This window comes from Lytechinus variegatus, chromosome 17 (genome assembly GCF_018143015.1).
Source record: "Lytechinus variegatus isolate NC3 chromosome 17, Lvar_3.0, whole genome shotgun sequence".
In the NCBI taxonomy this organism is placed as follows: domain Eukaryota; kingdom Metazoa; phylum Echinodermata; class Echinoidea; order Temnopleuroida; family Toxopneustidae; genus Lytechinus; species Lytechinus variegatus.
In genome coordinates, this window is record NC_054756.1 from 17,943,966 (window position 1) to 17,960,820 (window position 16,855).

Below are 16,855 nucleotides of genomic sequence, written 5' to 3' on the forward strand. Positions count from 1 at the left end.
TTGTATCTCTTAGACGAGCCCCATGCCAATCTGCTCTTGTGATAGATAATGCCTGAACTCTTCATTTATGGGTATCAATCATGTAAAAAATGATTTTAAAAAAAGAACATGTGATAGAGAAATTAAAGGGAAAGCCAATTATGCACTTATCTGTATCTGTCACGTTGACCGTGATGTCAGCATGGTCAGCACCCGGAAGGTTGGGGCAGGCAGCCAGGGTATCTATTGTTCCTCTTTCAGTGCCCTTCTATTCGATATCAGCCCTTTTTTCAGGGCCACCAGCACGAGTATCATTTTATATAAAATTCTTGTGGCACGTATATCTCGAGTCGCTTGTCCTCGACATTGAGCGGACGGACACAACATATTACAGTTGATGTTGATGATGATAAAGTGAGAGAAAAATCAAGAACAAGAAGATCACGAAGGCCTGCAATGAGAGAACAAACTTGTTGAGCAAAGCTTACCAAAAGGCAACTATTCAACTATGGAGTGAGGCATGATGCGAATGTCTTCAAACGACGAGTCTCTAACAATACCATAGTAAACAATAGCTATGTAAACCATTGAACTCTATAAGGTCCAGGGGCCGATTGCACGAAAGTGTCTTTGCAAGGACCGTCTTTCGTGTCGCCCATCTTTTATGATGCGCCATGTGAAACGCATTTTAAATAAATCATCTGCAAACATTCATTCGTCTGTTGAAATTAGCAAAATATTTGTTTATAAAATGATGTGATATATCATGAAATTGTATAAAATTTGATTTTAAAAGCAAGCTAACGAATCTTATTCTTTATCATAAATTTCAGAAACGCCCCGCTTTTTGCATATCATAAAAGATGGGCGACACAAAAGGCGGTCCTTGGAAAGACCCTTTCGTGCAATCGGCCCCAGGGTTCCACGGAGAATAGTTACTTGATCTAAGTTTGTGACCCCGGATTATCGGAATTTTTTCAAGAAGAAAAGGGTCACGACCTTTCGCGGCGAACCAGTCATAATGCTGAATTGTACCAGGGGCGGCGGAACATAAATAAATATAAAAAAAATCCCCGTATGCAATTTTTTTTTCAAAATGGAAAATGCCCCGTCTTAAAAATGAGATGTGCCCTTTTCAAAATGAATTAGCGTTTTTCGAAGTAAAACATAATTCATTTCAGGTTAAAAATCACAAATTTTGGGGCTAGCTCTTCGCGATCCCATCAATTATCATTTAGTGTAAGGTATTCGTTCTGTTCCTGGTTACAAACATTGCTTAGAATATCCAGTTTTCAGGTGGAAAATCAATTTTTTTGGCTTCGCGCTCCCATCAATAATAGTTTGGTAAGATACTCCTCCTGTTCATACAAAAATGCTTAGAATGTCCAGTTTTCAGGATGGAATATCAAACATCTTTTGGCTCGTGTTTTGCACTCCCACCAATTATTAAGGTAGTCATTCTGTTCCTGGTTAAATAAAATGCCTATAATGTCCAGTTTTCTGGTTAAAAGGTCACAGATTTTCAACTCGCGCTTCGCACTCGCATTATTCAATCGGTGGGATACTATCCATGATGCTAAATGCGGTCTGTAAAAGGTTTCTTTTCTGGTCAGTAAATTAATAATTTCACGTTAATTATTTAATTAGATTCACATACCTTTTTCATGATTACAAAAATGCTCGGAATGGTTACTTTTCATGTCTTATTACATGAAATTTCAAAAAGTTTGAGCTTGAGATTCGCGCCGCTCGCAACGTCTCGCAAGGATGCCCGTTAAACAGAAATAAGGTCCATTGAGGAAAAGTTTTGCAACTTCAGATTTGAATTTTTTTCAAAGCGCTCTCTACGCTCGCTAGCAAAAAATAAAACCTGAGCATATATATCTCATCAATCAGAAATCACTTGAAAAGAACTTTTTTCAAGTTAATTATTACAAGACACTAAACTTCTTCACAAAAATGGCAATCTCTTAGTGAAAATGCCCGTTAGCACCAATATTCCCTATTTGGCATATAAGTGCCCTTGTTTCAAAACCACTCTCTCGCTACGCTCGCTCAAAAAATATAAAACCTAAACATGTACATCTTATCAATCAAAATCACTTTAGAAAAAACTTTGCTCAACTTGATTATTCCAAAACACACTTTCTTCCACACAAATGATAATCTCATGGTGAAAATATCCGTTTGCACCAAAATGCCCTTTTGGCATATAAGTGCCCGTTTGGGGCTCCCCCCCCCCCAAAAAAAAAAGAAGAAAAAAAGACAATGCGTTTCGCCGCCTCTGAATTGAACCTAAAGGAGTACTCCAGGCTGAAAATATTATGATTTGAACAGATAAAGAAAAAAATAGACAAACAAAACAATGAAAATTAGATCAAAATCGGACAAGTAATAACAAAGCTTTGGCATTTTAAAGATTTGCATTTCTTCAATAAAACAGATCAAATCTATACATTCTTTATGATTATTCAATGAGCAAACCGATGATGTCACATCCCCATTTGTTCTTTTGGGTTTTTTGTATATGAAATTATCTTTATGGATTTTTTTTCCTCAACGAATTGAATAAATTGGATTGACAGCTGATATAATGCATTATATATTCATTATTGCAACTTATTTTATCACAAGGGAGACATATCTGAAAATATCAAATAATTATGATCTCATGTAATAACACAGGAAAAACGAAAGCGCGGATATAACTTCATCGGCTCACCAAATGAATATTCATGACGACATGCATATAACTATTTTTACAAATTCTTGCTAAACATTAAAACATATAATCACATAATTTGTTAGCGGATTTCGATGAATTTATTAGCATTTTGCTTTGTGAATTTTAATTCATCTATTAAGAATTATTTCCAGCCTGGAATGCCCGTTTGATGAAAACAGCTTTTATGAAACAGAAACCTGAAAAAAGATTTCGGGGTCCGGTGCAAAATTCATACAAGAGACTTTGGCCTGATTATTTAGAAATGAAATTAGAAATAAAAATCCTAAGAACGTAATTCTATATTGTAAATCTTAAAAAGTATATCTCAAATCGTACTTCTTTAATAGTCAGATTTGAACGTTTGTTACCAACCTTGCATTTGATTTCACTTTACCTAATAAAATTATGTTACACCTACATCGTTACATAATTATATCTACAAAAGTACAATATGGTAAATCCTTACAGTTATACTTTGGTATTGTGTAGCTATCATAATGTTGCTTTCCCAAGTTCATTATTGACAATATGATAATTACCAAATAACAGTAAAACAATATTAACAATAATAACAATAATGATAATATAGTAAAATATGAATAAAAGCAGTTATACAAATAAACAATATTAATGAGGACGATGATAAAGACCAAATACATGTATAACAACAATAAAATTAATAACTATATAGAGTAACTCGCTTATTCATATGTTTACCTGTTTACATGATTTATTTATTTGGACTATAGAATATAAGAATATATTACGAGATTAATCGCAACTAAGATCTTTGCTATCTATGATATATTATTCTGTTCTCTTTTCTATCTTGTATTTTGTTCTATATTGTATATCCTGCTTCGGCAGTAATAAGCCAGGACCTGGGCTACTTTCACTTCCTTTGTTAATTGTGTTTGTAAACTTCTATGTAATTGTTTTATTTCATCATATGACATCTGGGGTCCGTTGCAGAAAGAGTTGCGTTTAAACGCAAGTCAAAAAATCAATCGCAAGCCCGAAATGCGCGCTGTTGATTGGTTGAAAATCAAGTTGCGCGTGATTTTTAGAGTTGCGTTTGATTGCAACTCTTTCTCCAACGGGCCCCTGATCCTTTATGAATATTGAAATAAAGTGATACAAAATCAAAATGTATGCATACAGTTATTATTTTAAATTTATATGCTCTGTTTTGTCTTACGTGGAATATCGAAACAAAAACTAAACTGACCTAAATGAGTTGATCCTGATATCAAGCAGTTTCAATATCAAACAAATCAACGAGGAAAACATGTAAAAGGGGAGGTTCACCTTGATGAAAAGTTCATAGTAAAAATGGAAAAAGCTAGAAGTAACAGAAAAATGTTTGTAAAGGTTTGAGGAAAATGCATCCGGGATTAAAAAGATGTAGAATTTCATTTATTTGTGACATCATATATAGCAGCTTCCACAATATCGTGTGGTAAAAATAATAAAGTGTACTTTTTTATTGTTTTTTAAAAAAATTTGCTTGCATTGTACCTTCAATATAATATTAACAGAGAAATTATATCACACCCGCTTCTGAAAGAAGCATTTTTTAGTCATCATGAACAATTTAAAATTGAAATTTATACATTTTATTTCACATGATATGTGGGGGCAGCTGCTCATGCTCGAACTAAATGACGTCACAAATAAAATTAAAAAAAAAACCAAATAATCTTATTACTATTTGTTGGACTTTCCTTAAACATTTCCCGTATTTTTATTAGTAATTTTACAACTCACTTCACGACAAAACGAAATTCCATCAAGGAATAGCAGAGCTATGACTATTTCTTTTTGATCGCTTCTTATGTCAAAAAAAAATTGAATTTAAACAAAATCCACAACTCTGTGAAAATGTTTCCGCTCAAAACGTGTATTTTCGTTTCCTTTGGTTTATAAAATGACTAGGCTCAAAACCAAATTAGAGTAGCATAATTTGTTTCGTCGAAACAGGTTTGATTCTAGTTTCTGGTGTGAAAGAAGAGCGCCATCTTGTGTACTTTCTTTTAAATCAGACCAAATGGAAACTTTTTCAATCTGAAATCCTGACTATGATCCTGGGGAGGGGGGGGGGGGCACTCGACCAAAAAAGTGGTGGGGGTGTGCCGCGGGCGAGACAAAAAACGGGGGCCTTGGAGCGGGCTTATTGTAAAAAGGAGGGTCCTCGGAACGGGCTTCGGAACGACAAATGTTTGTGAAAACGGGGGTCCTTGGAGCCTCCCTCCGGAACGGTCATGCGTGCATGATACAGCTAGCGCGGCCTACGCCGGGGAGCTCTGCGGCCGCTTTTCACCAAAATTGCAGCTCATTCAACGCGATCGGAGCGGCGTAATGAAAAATATACGAAGCTTTGGAAGTTTTTTTGGAGCGGATTTCCCTCTTCTTTTTTCTCGATAAGAAGAAAATGCTATGCCTTGAAGCGGCTTTCTGTGTTTTTTTCTCAACAATTAGGCAAAAATGCTATGCCTTGGAACGGATATTTGAGTGTAAAAATGGGGGTCCCCTCCGCGGCACATACCCACTATGCATTATATACTGAGTGCCCCCCCCCCCCGGGGACTATGATGTCTGTTTTGATTATTGCATTTACAGGTGAAATATCTTAACATTATCCTCATTATAATGATGAAAAAGTTTTATACCTGTCTGAATATTCAAGAAAAAAACCGTTGCTGCAACCTGCTGTAATTCGATTAAGTCCTCCATATTGTAAGATATGTTCTTTTTATTTTAATTTCAAACAATAAAATGCAAGATTCATTATATGTATATATGTATATATATTAAATATTATCCTCCTCAAGTATAACACGATGTTTGGTTCCTACCTTGACATGTATTTGTATATATTTATTTTATTAATTAATATTAATTTGTATATATATTTCTTTTATTCTATAATTGGAACATCTTAATTTTCACCCTTTTCGACCACATTAAAAAGGTCCAATAAGGTTCATCCCCTTCCCGAACATGTGAAATTTCCATTGTTGCAACCTAATGGGATATTAATATATAGCGAGTATTGTCAAAACTGAAAATGAAATAAATATTGCATATGATTCAAACATAAAATTAAAAAAAAAATAATATCATCGATTCTCTCATTGCTTATCACTGTTGTCAATACTACTATTTTGTAAAAATAAGTGCAATTTTACATTGTAAGTTTATTTGGAATTCCAATAAAATATTCAGCCTTATGTTTGCTCAATGTTTCTCTTCCTATTCCCCCTTTAGTTAATGGCTTTTGTATTGACCCAATGAAACGCAATGTGCTAACTTCGAACGACTGTGATGTAGTTGCTTGCCGGTTTCTTCCATTTTCACAAGGAATAAACATTGGCGTTTTGTTAACCATTTACAAAAACGTGAACAATATTGTTTTTATAGGCATTTTCACCCGCCACACCTAAACTCTCTCCACGGCCCCTGTTGTTAAGGGGAGGTTACAACCCTGACTCAGCAATTAAGAAACACAGATGTGAAAAGAAAGGCGGGAAGGAAATGAAAAGAATATATTAAATTAAAAAAAAGGGGAAAGCAAAGGGGAGGGGGAGTCAAGCATTCCTTGTTGTCTTTCTTCACTTAAAATTTGTTTTCTTCTTGTCACTTCCTCCCTTTTCTTCCATTCATTCTTTTTTTCTCTCTCTCTCTCTCCTTCTTACCCAATTCATTTCCATTCTTTCTCCCGCCTTTAACCCACTTGCGGGAGAAAATTTGCCACTCGTACATGTAATTCGTGAGTTTTCCCACCGCCATGCAACACGAATTTTAGAATGCAGTAAAATGTATTAAAAATGCCCGTCAAATAACAATGAACAGCTAGGAGGTTTTTGTCGAAAATTGGTGATCCGGAACAGCAGTTCATCCTCCATTTCGGCGCTGACGAAAAAATTGTAATATGTCCTTTGTCCAGATTCCGGGACGCTTTTGTTTTGATTCACAAATTTTTGACAAAGACTTCTTGGTTGTTAAAGGACAAGTCCACCCCAACAAAAACTTGATTTGAATAAAAAGAGAAAAATTCAACAAGCATAACACTGAAAATTTCATCAAAATCGGTTGTAAAATAAGAAAGTTGTGGCATTTTAAAGTTTCGCTTATTTTCAACAAAATGGTTATATGAACGAGCCAGTTACATCCAAATGAGAGAGTTGATGACATCACACACTCACTATTTCTTTTGTAATTTATTACATGAAATATGAAATATTTCTATTTTCTCGTCATTGTCATGTGAAATTAAGTTTCATTCCTCACTGAACACATGGAATTCCATTATTTTAACATTTTGTGCTTCAGGTAAGGAGGTCCTAATCGTCAAATTCGTAAAAATTGAAATATTGTATAATTCAAACAATAAAAAACAAAAGAAATAGTGAGTGAGTGACATCATCGACTCTCTCATTTGGATGATACTGGCTCGTTCATATAACTATTTTGTTGAAAATAAGTGAAACTTTGAAATGTCATAACTTTCTTATTTTACATCCGATTTTGATGAAATTTTCAGCATTGTGCTTGTCTGATTTTTCTCTATTGATTCAAATCAACATTTTTCTGAGGTGGACTTGACCTTTAATTGTCATAAAGGACATTTGACAATACATTATCTGTGTTCTTGAAAGCGCTCTGCATGGCAGTGCAAAAACCCCCTTATACTAGTATACAAGAGGTCCGTTACACACATAGATGTAATCAATCACAAGTCAAAAACGGATCATACCTTGCTTTTCATGTAATCAAAGGTGAGATGCACATTTGGGACTTGTGAATAATTTCACTCATGCATCTGCACCATTGACCAAACTCTTTGTGAAATGGGCCCAGGTGAAAGAAAAGTAATACCACAAATGACACATGACAATTTAATTCATAAAACTTTCCTGGATATATTAGTTTTAGTATATCTTTCAACACAGCCAAATTTGAGTAAACTACATGTAAAATCAAAATCTCACGAAGGAAAGGAATACTAAGTAATACTACAGTAACATTGGTAAAACCGACTCTTGAACTGGCAAATGAAATAGTTATAATCATAATTTAAAATTGGATTTACGTAGCACCTTTTTGGGATGATACAAAGTGCTATTTTAGGTATAAAACAGATTAACATTTTCATTATACATGTGTTTTAAGAAGCTTTTCAGGTTTTACAAATTGTATCCATGAATCATAGGTCATGTGACTTTAGCGTAAGATTTTTCATTTTAAAAATTTGAAGAGAAGAGGGTTGGTGTACATGCAGGTGAAATGGGGTCCACATAATCACCTTTTAATCATCTTCTCAAAATACATACATGTAGTCATATTCTCCACCCAGGTCATGCTGACACAACTATTGAGATAAATATTCAATGTTGAATAATGGATTTAATGGATTCTGAACAGGTATATGAACAAATATAAAATATTGAAAAAAAATGTAAATAGAAATTGTGAAATGTGTGAAATGATAAGACAGTGCTTGTCACTTCAAGAAATTAATGAAATGTCAAATCCAGAACTGAAATGAGTTCCGTCTTCTTCTCTCTAAGGAGATTTTTCTGGCAGGGGTTTTAGCCCATATTTTTTTTTTTTTTTTTGGGGGGGGGTTAGAAAACTTCAAATGGAGGTTCATTTGACATTGTTATCCAATGAACAAAATGTAGAAATATGCTTTCATTTGTCCTTCAAATTAACAAGGAATATTAAAACAACAAGAACTAAAAGCAGGGTCTCTATACATGTAAGTGTTCATAGAATACATATTGTCAAGAGAAAAATAAAAGGAAAAAATTCTGGGACTATGTTTTGACTCTGAGCTCACCAGCCAACTTTAATACATTCTAGAACAATTTACATTGGCCCCTATGTGAATTTTCAGGGCTCCTTTGGGCAAGTTCCCCTGCATCCCTGTAAATGTACATCCTCAAGCTTTAGAAAACACTTGTTTCACCTACATTCAGTGCTTACATTTCTTCACATTACAGGGAAGTCAAGTCACATGAATAAGAATTTCTTCCGTATGGAAGCATCAGCAAAAAAATATAATTAAACTGAAAGTCCATTTACAGGTGCCCATTCTGTTTATAATTGAATGAACGATAATTGACCTTGTATAACTGCTAACTTACATGTGGGGATAAGCTTTATACATGTACTTCATATGTACATTGTAAAGGCTGTCAAATACCTTGAGAACACTATCTAAACTTGCAAAAAAGCGACGTTCTACTTTAAAAAAAAAGAAAATCAAGTACAACTTGAACAACTAGAATGAATCAAATGAAACCAATGACAAAGAAAAATTTTGGTGTCAACTGCAATCCAAACCTCATTAACACTGCCAGAAAGTTAAGTATATGTGGAGTACTACATGTACATGTAAATTACAATCTGGGCCATAAATGGAAAATGTACATACAGGTTGATTATGGTTTGAGGCTTTATATGCAGAAAAATGTATTCCATTAATCCATGAATTGTGTTACATGTAAAGGCAGGGTACAAGTTGAGCATATACTATGTAGGGGCAAGTTGAGCCACCATTCCAGGCCAATAATGAACGAGTCAGGCATTGTGGTGGTGTCATGTATTGATGACCTATTACATAGCCTTTAATCCCACCACATTGTTTTCAACTTTGAAACAAAAAGTACTTTTTAGAGGGAAAATACAAATTTCAGCAAAAAAAGTATAAGGGTGTGAAAAACATCAGTGCTTTTTACCCACACGCCTTTTAATATAATAAAGACATCATACATGTAAGAACAATATCGTTAGTCCAGGTATACATTGTAGATTCTCAATCTTGTCATAGTCTTTTACATGATGGATGCATAATAAATGTGTGGATGTGAAAATATCGCAATAAGTTCGGACTGGGGTAAATTGAGCTAGCCAAGATAAGGCAAGTTGAGCCATGGTAATTCTTAATGTATAATAAAAAAAACCTTAAAAAGCCATTGATATGACAGGCAGAAAAGAGCAAATTCACATGACAGGTTCTTTTACTTTTAGAGGATGTTAGTATTTATAGAGAATTACGGTGTAGCAAGTGAAGACTTTAAATAAAATATTGACATGCTGGTTCTTCCCACATGCATTTTGTACTTAATTTTTGTGGCTCAACTTACCCCAGAAGGTGGCACAACTTACCCCACAGATAGTGCAATTTGAGCCATTTTACATCGTTTTTTTTTTTCAAAGGTGATGACTTTCAGTGTGGGGGTAGAAAGTTATATGTGAAAAATATTTCCTAAGAATTGAATTTAAAGACAAGGTACTTATTCTTACAAGATTATTAGTCATATCAATTCTAACATACAAAATGCAAAAAGTGTCACAACTTTAATACCCCACCTTCCCCTACCCTAAATGAACTGCAAAGGTGTGCAATCTACATTCCCTTTTTCAGAAATTACAAACTTCTGCTCATTATCAAGCTACATGTATAAAAAAATGACATTCTGCTGATTTCTTCTTTTTTTCAAAGAAAGTAAGGTTCTACATGTAACTAGGCCTGGCAATTTTGGTAGATCATTCGGCCAGTAGGGGACTGGGGGAGTATTTCAACAACATTTTTGTCCAACAAGATGTCAGATCTGACAACTTGTCAGACGAAACTGTTGATCAAACATACGACCGAATAAAAAAAACCAGCACACATGTCACACATGGCATAATCTACAAAATCGCATGATCACCTTTTGTGTAATTTATCACGCAAAGCTCGACGGGGAGGCTAGATAAAATTGCTTTTTAGTGGAAAGCATCATAATTCAATGACATTAGACTTGTCAAGAAAAATTGACATGTACATGTAGATACAGTAACACACATGTACATGTAGCTGCATGTTTGGGGCTCAGTAAATTATGCTGCGCGAGCAGAACACACTCAGAAGAAGCCTGCAAAGATTACATGGTAAATTTGGGCCATCGAAAGTGACTTAACTTTCCAATACAGGTACAGGTACATGTATTAAGGGTGCGGGTGGTCACAAATAAAAAGATCTGAAAGAGGCTGAATAGTGTTGAAAAAGTCTGAAATAGAATGAGCTCCCATAATTTTTGCACAGAGGAAAGCCAAAAATAAGCTGAAACTAAGCTGAAAATGAAAACAAAAAAAATCTGAAATCAGATAAAAATCTGAACTCTCACACCCATGATGTACATGTATGCAGAAATAGATGGACTCATACTGAGCAGTACTTACATGTACATGTTCAGTATGTGTACATGCGAGGTCTATTGACCATACATGTAATACTTATTCTGATACACGGAACACCTGTCATCTGATAGACATTATTTTACCATCACATTCTGAGTCGGATTGAAAGCTGATGCTAGGGATAAAAGGATTGAACCCAACAAAAAATAATAATCTAGACTAATCATTTGTTTCAAAGAGATTAAACATTCTTCTGTCTAATGGCTGTTACATATATACATGTAAATAACATAATAAAATACAAGTTTTGTAATTAATAATCATAATCTAGCTGCCATGGTACTTCTCTGGCTGCTGTCATGTATACATCATCTCCGCCATGGCCGACATTTTCCTCGGAATGTAGACAATGCTATCAAAATAGCCTGCCAGGTCATCAACCGACGTATCATCAGGAAGACCGTCAATGGCCATTCTTGCCTCTTGCGAACAAGAATACTCCGGGCGAGCAGGCACGCGGCAAGACACGTTAGAAGTCCTGCCAGCCGGTCCGACTGAACTCTGAGATGGAAATGGAGTTGTGGCTGGTGGAGTAGCTAAGGGAACATGCATCTTTGGAGAAACGTTGAAACCTGTAGCACCGTCTCGATAGTTTGAAAAGTGTGGGCGAGCAGACGCATCAGCCGAAGCATCGCGCACACATGCTGCTTTACTTGCAGCGCCATCATGCAGCTTGTAAGATGGCACGGTAGAAAACAATTTCTTCTCAGATCGTTTCTCTTTTGAAACTGCTTCACCAGATTCCTCAATGATGGTGGCCAGCGTTCTGAACGATAAAAGCTTAGATTTGCACTTGCTACCAATGTGGCATGGGGGAACCTTCCTTCCACACCTACACACATCGCCATCCTTCTTTGTGTCACACCTGCATGGTACTTCCTCTTTAGGGCATGAGCACTTCCCAACACCAGCTGCAAACTTCACTTTGACATTTCCAGATTCGGACCACATCTTGCCGTGTGCCAACCGATTCGCCTGTTCAGACGAAGCGGTAAACTTACTACTCCGTATTAACGGATTCTCGCACGTTGCTTTCCCTCCATGGCAAGTCAGAAGGCTCCTGTATGGACTCAGTCTGTTCCTTGAGCTCCGCAGGGCAAGAGATTTACGGGTTTTCTTTGGCGGTTTGATGGACTGGTTGTACCAGCGAGAACTCTGCTTCGTCCCAGAGGTGCCATAGGTGGTATCATCTTTTAGCCTGTGTTGAGAATATCAAAAGGTCAGTGTAAAACTTCACCGATTCAAATACAGAGGGTGCAATATTATATCATGAACTACAAAGGACATAAAAACAGATAGCACTTCAGGCAGTTTTCACTTGTTGAGAAAGGAGTTCCTTTATGGAAAACAAAAGAAAACTAACAAAATAATAAATATCAATAATTTGATTACACAGAACTCATTACACATACACAACACTTACAAAGACAAGAAATGTTAATTATTCCATGTTGATTTGATATCCAATCTATGGGATTATATAGTTTGAAACCAGATCACTAAGGGCACTCCTGTGGTCTAGTGGTTATGACACTGGTCTAGTAATCCAGAGGTCATGGGTTCCAATCCCGCCCAGTCTGCCTGTGACTTTTTTTCACTGTAGCCGAGCTCTTACTTCACACAGCAGTAGCATGCGTTTATACCCTTGTGGTATTGTCAGAGACAAAATGAATAACATCATATTTCATGAATACATGTGGTTCATGGAAAATAATTTACATGCATGAATGTTCCATTCTGTTGAGTTTAGAAGTGTAAAAAATTTATTCAAGGTAACAGGTATCCAAAATTATACAATTACACTTGCTGTACCTTGATTGCTTTTTATTCATGCAATTTGACATTCTGCATTCTATTCATCTTTCTAATTTTGAGCACAAGCAAAAAGAAAACAAAATTTTTGGATTCAAGAAAATCTCCAACATTGGTCTATTAACATCTGTTCTTATCTCCCCCACCTCCATGCAATCTTCAAAGCTAGAAAAACTACATGCATGTTTTGCACTGTTGTAATGTGTGACATTTCAAAATAAGATGAACACCAACTACATGTATTTGTATATATTACTGCATCATACATTTAACACCTAGAACTGCTTTGATATCTGCATGTATTTCAGGAAGACAGAGAAAGGGTGGAACTTTAAATTTTCTTAATACACAAAATCCAATGAAGGAATTGATGTACATGTATGAATCAGTGAGATGTTGAAAATCTGCAGTTAACTAAAAATCTGTTAATTTTCAGGGAATCTCATTGACAATCAGAAAGACATGGCACTATGGCAGCCCTGTATAATGCATGGATAAATGTTACTGTACATGTACCTTTAAAGATAAATGCCAGTTGTGGTAACGATATCAAAATGAGTTCGTACAGAATCCAATGAAATGACCACCAAAGTGTCTGTTTGTATGAATAAAACATATGTGCCAAAGGATTCTGGAAGAAATGAGCAAAAAAGCATGGGATTCGGGTCAAGCGTCGGGCCGACATTCAAAACAATAATAATACACTGTCCCACATGTATGCGCTTATTTGTGTTGGTGATCTTCAGTGTGAACATTTTTCACTGTAGATTCTAAGATTTCACAAAGTTCAATTTACGTAACTGTAACAGATCTACATGTACATGTAGATCCTCAATGATATAATTAAGCCTGGTTTTACAGGCTTTCTCGTGAAATTACTGTTTTACTGAAACAACTTTCATTTATCTTTAACTTACAAACATGGTTGCTCACACTTTGGTCCAAAATATAAACTTTTATTTTTCATCAAAAGGCACCCGAGATAATTATGTTACACAGCTCTTCATTTTGAGCCAATGATGTACTCACCTTTCTGGGTCCACCTTGAGCTTCTTAAACATGCCATGAAGGTAATCATCCCAGTCATCATCCGCTGACTGAGCTCCCGGCTTCGATGTTGCCATGGGATTTAGGGACTGGATGTTGGCTAAGCGACGGAGGGGGGAAGTGGACAGGGAAAGATATGTAAAGCACCACACAGATTCTTGATTCCTGTTTATAATAAGAGAAGAAAAGAGAAGAAAGGAGAGAGGGATATTGTTTAATTGAGTTGATACAATATCAAAGACAATAGATACATGTATAAATGCTGTATATGCATACAAGTACATATACCACAGAATCTGTTCAACTTCATATACCGTAGAGCTTTATTCCAAATTGAGAATGTTTTTATTTCATATTGCCCCAAGAAATTATGGCCTTCTGATTATGTTGATATATATATACATATATCACTGTAATAACAGTGCACTGGTAACACAATATGACCAAAATATTGCCAATTATGAAAAATCTATCACTCTCTAGAATTTAGTCATTTCAGTGTTTATCATATACAGTTGAGGCCAAAAGTTTACATACACCATGGAATTCAATAAAATTTGTACGCTTGCCAAATATCGTAAAATTTACTATATCTTCAGAAATATAAATAATACCAAGACAAATTCAATATCAAATGAAAGAGCATATTAAGTTCTTTCACATGATTGGGATGAAGTTGGGAATAAAGTATATTCCAGGTGAAATTTTCTTTGAAGAAAAAAGTAATATTCCTGCCAAATGTATTCTAGTATTTGTTATTATAATTTCAAACATGATTTAATAGAAATATGTCAAATCTATGATTTATATTACACTTTCTATATGTCACCACTGAACAAAAAAGTGTGATCTGAAATGTTTGTGTTGAGAAGTAACTAGCTTAAATATGATATGTTTTTGTCAAGTTTTTATTTCTAATTTGTCTAAAATGTGAAGAGTTTTGGAAAAAAAATGACATCCAACTATTTTTCAGCTCCTGATGACAATACAATGTGATGAAGGGGCATGACATACTGTACTCATTTGTTTGATATCAAATTCGTCATGATAGCACAGATATTTTATAAGCCTGGGATGAACTTATTATGGTACCATCCAACCATCCCGACGAATCTTTCCAGTTCCTTGAACTACTTAGGTTGGGGGGTAATAACCAATGGTGGCCACCTTCTCCAGGTCCATCATAAGGCCATCTGCACTAATAGCATGCCCCAGGTAATTCTATCTCTTGGCAAGCAAACTGACACTTTTCAGTGTTATGTGCAAACCACTTGTCGCAAGTGGCCAAAGATCTCTCAGAGATCAGAGATATGGTGCTGGATATCTGCAGAGAAACATATAGCAGTTTTTTCCTATACATGTAAGGCAAACAAATGCAAACAAATGCAGACTTCTCAACGTCTTCATCAGCCACCCTCACCTGCTTGATGCAGTTTGATATGCGACCCTCACGCATGCCCATGCGATGTTTTGAAATCAGCAGTGAGTAATACATGTACCTGTGAGGAACTCGATGCTGGCTCTTTTTAGGCTAACCGGAGGATGAATATGGATTGAAATTAGGATGAAAAGTATTGAAGAAATTAAGCAAACACCCCATTTCTCAAATTTATTTTGTTTGTAACATACTAGACCAAAAGCTTCGGCCTCTGTTATGTTGGTTGTTCAGCTGAACTTCGTTGGCTTCTCTCACCAAATGTGTTTGAAATACAGAGACCGAAGTTCTACTTCTAGCGCGATCTGTACAGGGGACTCAATGGCCATATGTTTATGTACTAAGTTTGGATTAAAACAGAGAAGGTGAGTCACTGTTATTGTTCCTTTTAACTTGATTTTTCCCAATTTTTTGGCAATTAATGCCAAGAAGGAAAATTAATTTGCATTTCGATTGCATCATTTTTCAAAAGTTTGATTAAAGACAAAAATTGAAGAGCCCTGACGGGGGATGTGCCGTCTGTGTACAAGGATAAAATAATTTTTGGGGTTAAATTTAAAAACTCCTCGAAACAGACCACTGCGCTGCCAGCTGTCTGACCATGCTAACATAGATACCTACCATGCCTACAGTACAAAGTACAACTAACCAGAACAGACATGTACAAAGTGGAAGGATCAGTTCATAGAGTTCCATGCATCGTGCCTTGATTTTTCCTGTGCAAAGCGGCATGTAATACATGTAATGTACCCTTGACAAAATTGAGTGGACATGCCACATGACCCTCAAGTCATGACCTTTTTGGGGCACCTCTTTTTTCATCTCGACTCAAATTTCAAAATCACTGCCTGAGGTGTTATTCAATAAACTCCTTCAAATACTTTTAAAATATTTGGTATACTTACTCATAGTAATATAGGGAACATTATTAAGTGAAAGAATTTGTGACACAGAAAAGAAATTGTTAATCTTAACTCGACTCAATTACCGGTATTACTTAGCTGCGCACACTTGTGCCGTGGCCGTGGCGGTCGTGGACCACACCGTCATCTTGCTCGCGACCGGGCCGTGGACGGGTCTCGCAGTCGCACTGCACTGGCCACGGCGAGTCGCAGTCGAGTTGTAATGTTAGTTGGTAGAGATATAACTTCTCAATAAAAACAGAATTAAAAGTGACATTTTAGCAAACTCACCTGTTTACAAGTTTCGTTACATGAAAAATAGGGAGAGTGTGATCCTTTCTGGACTAACACGTCATCTGCAAGAGTTTCGCAATTTCTCACTCATCGCACGCCATGTTTGTTGTAGTTACTCTTCAACGCATGCGCAAATTACGTCACAATTACTCATCCATCGGATGATAAATCCATTTCAGAATGGGGGACTCAGTTTGAAATTGTAATTAATTTCGTCAAAAGTTTTCAATACAAACACAAAATATAGACTTACTTTCTTTTATGACATGTTTTTATTGCATATTGAGGAGCACTTTAAGATATATTAACTCTTACTTATTACATTGAATTAATGAATTAGTTTATTTCCCTATTAATGTAATCACCGGGTCTATACCACGTGATGACAACAAAGCTTCCATGTGTTTCTCG

The 16,855-nt window shown here is 35.8% G+C and overlaps 1 protein-coding gene across 1 annotated transcript; it reads right to left on the minus strand.

The window, feature by feature from the left end:
- Positions 1 to 8,931: 8,931 nt before the first annotated feature.
- LOC121430754 lies at positions 8,932 to 16,579 on the minus strand. The gene is made up of 3 exons (XM_041628141.1): positions 16,442 to 16,579; positions 13,796 to 13,978; positions 8,932 to 12,152 (listed from the first exon to the last, which is right to left on the minus strand). Exons 2-3 carry the CDS (start codon positions 13,888 to 13,890, stop codon positions 11,252 to 11,254), a joined length of 996 nt encoding a protein of 331 aa, XP_041484075.1. The 5' UTR covers positions 13,891 to 13,978; positions 16,442 to 16,579; the 3' UTR covers positions 8,932 to 11,251.
- Positions 16,580 to 16,855: the final 276 nt, after the last annotated feature.

Excerpts from the sequence above, each read along its gene's own strand:
- LOC121430754 (XM_041628141.1), bottom strand. The coding sequence starts at position 13,890 with ATGGCAACATCGAAGCCGGGAGCTCAGTCAGCGGATGATGACTGGGAT. Across the intron at positions 12,153-13,795 it reads CTCAAGGTGGACCCAGAAAG|GCTAAAAGATGATACCACCT; the intron begins GTGAGTACATCA and ends TTCTCAACACAG.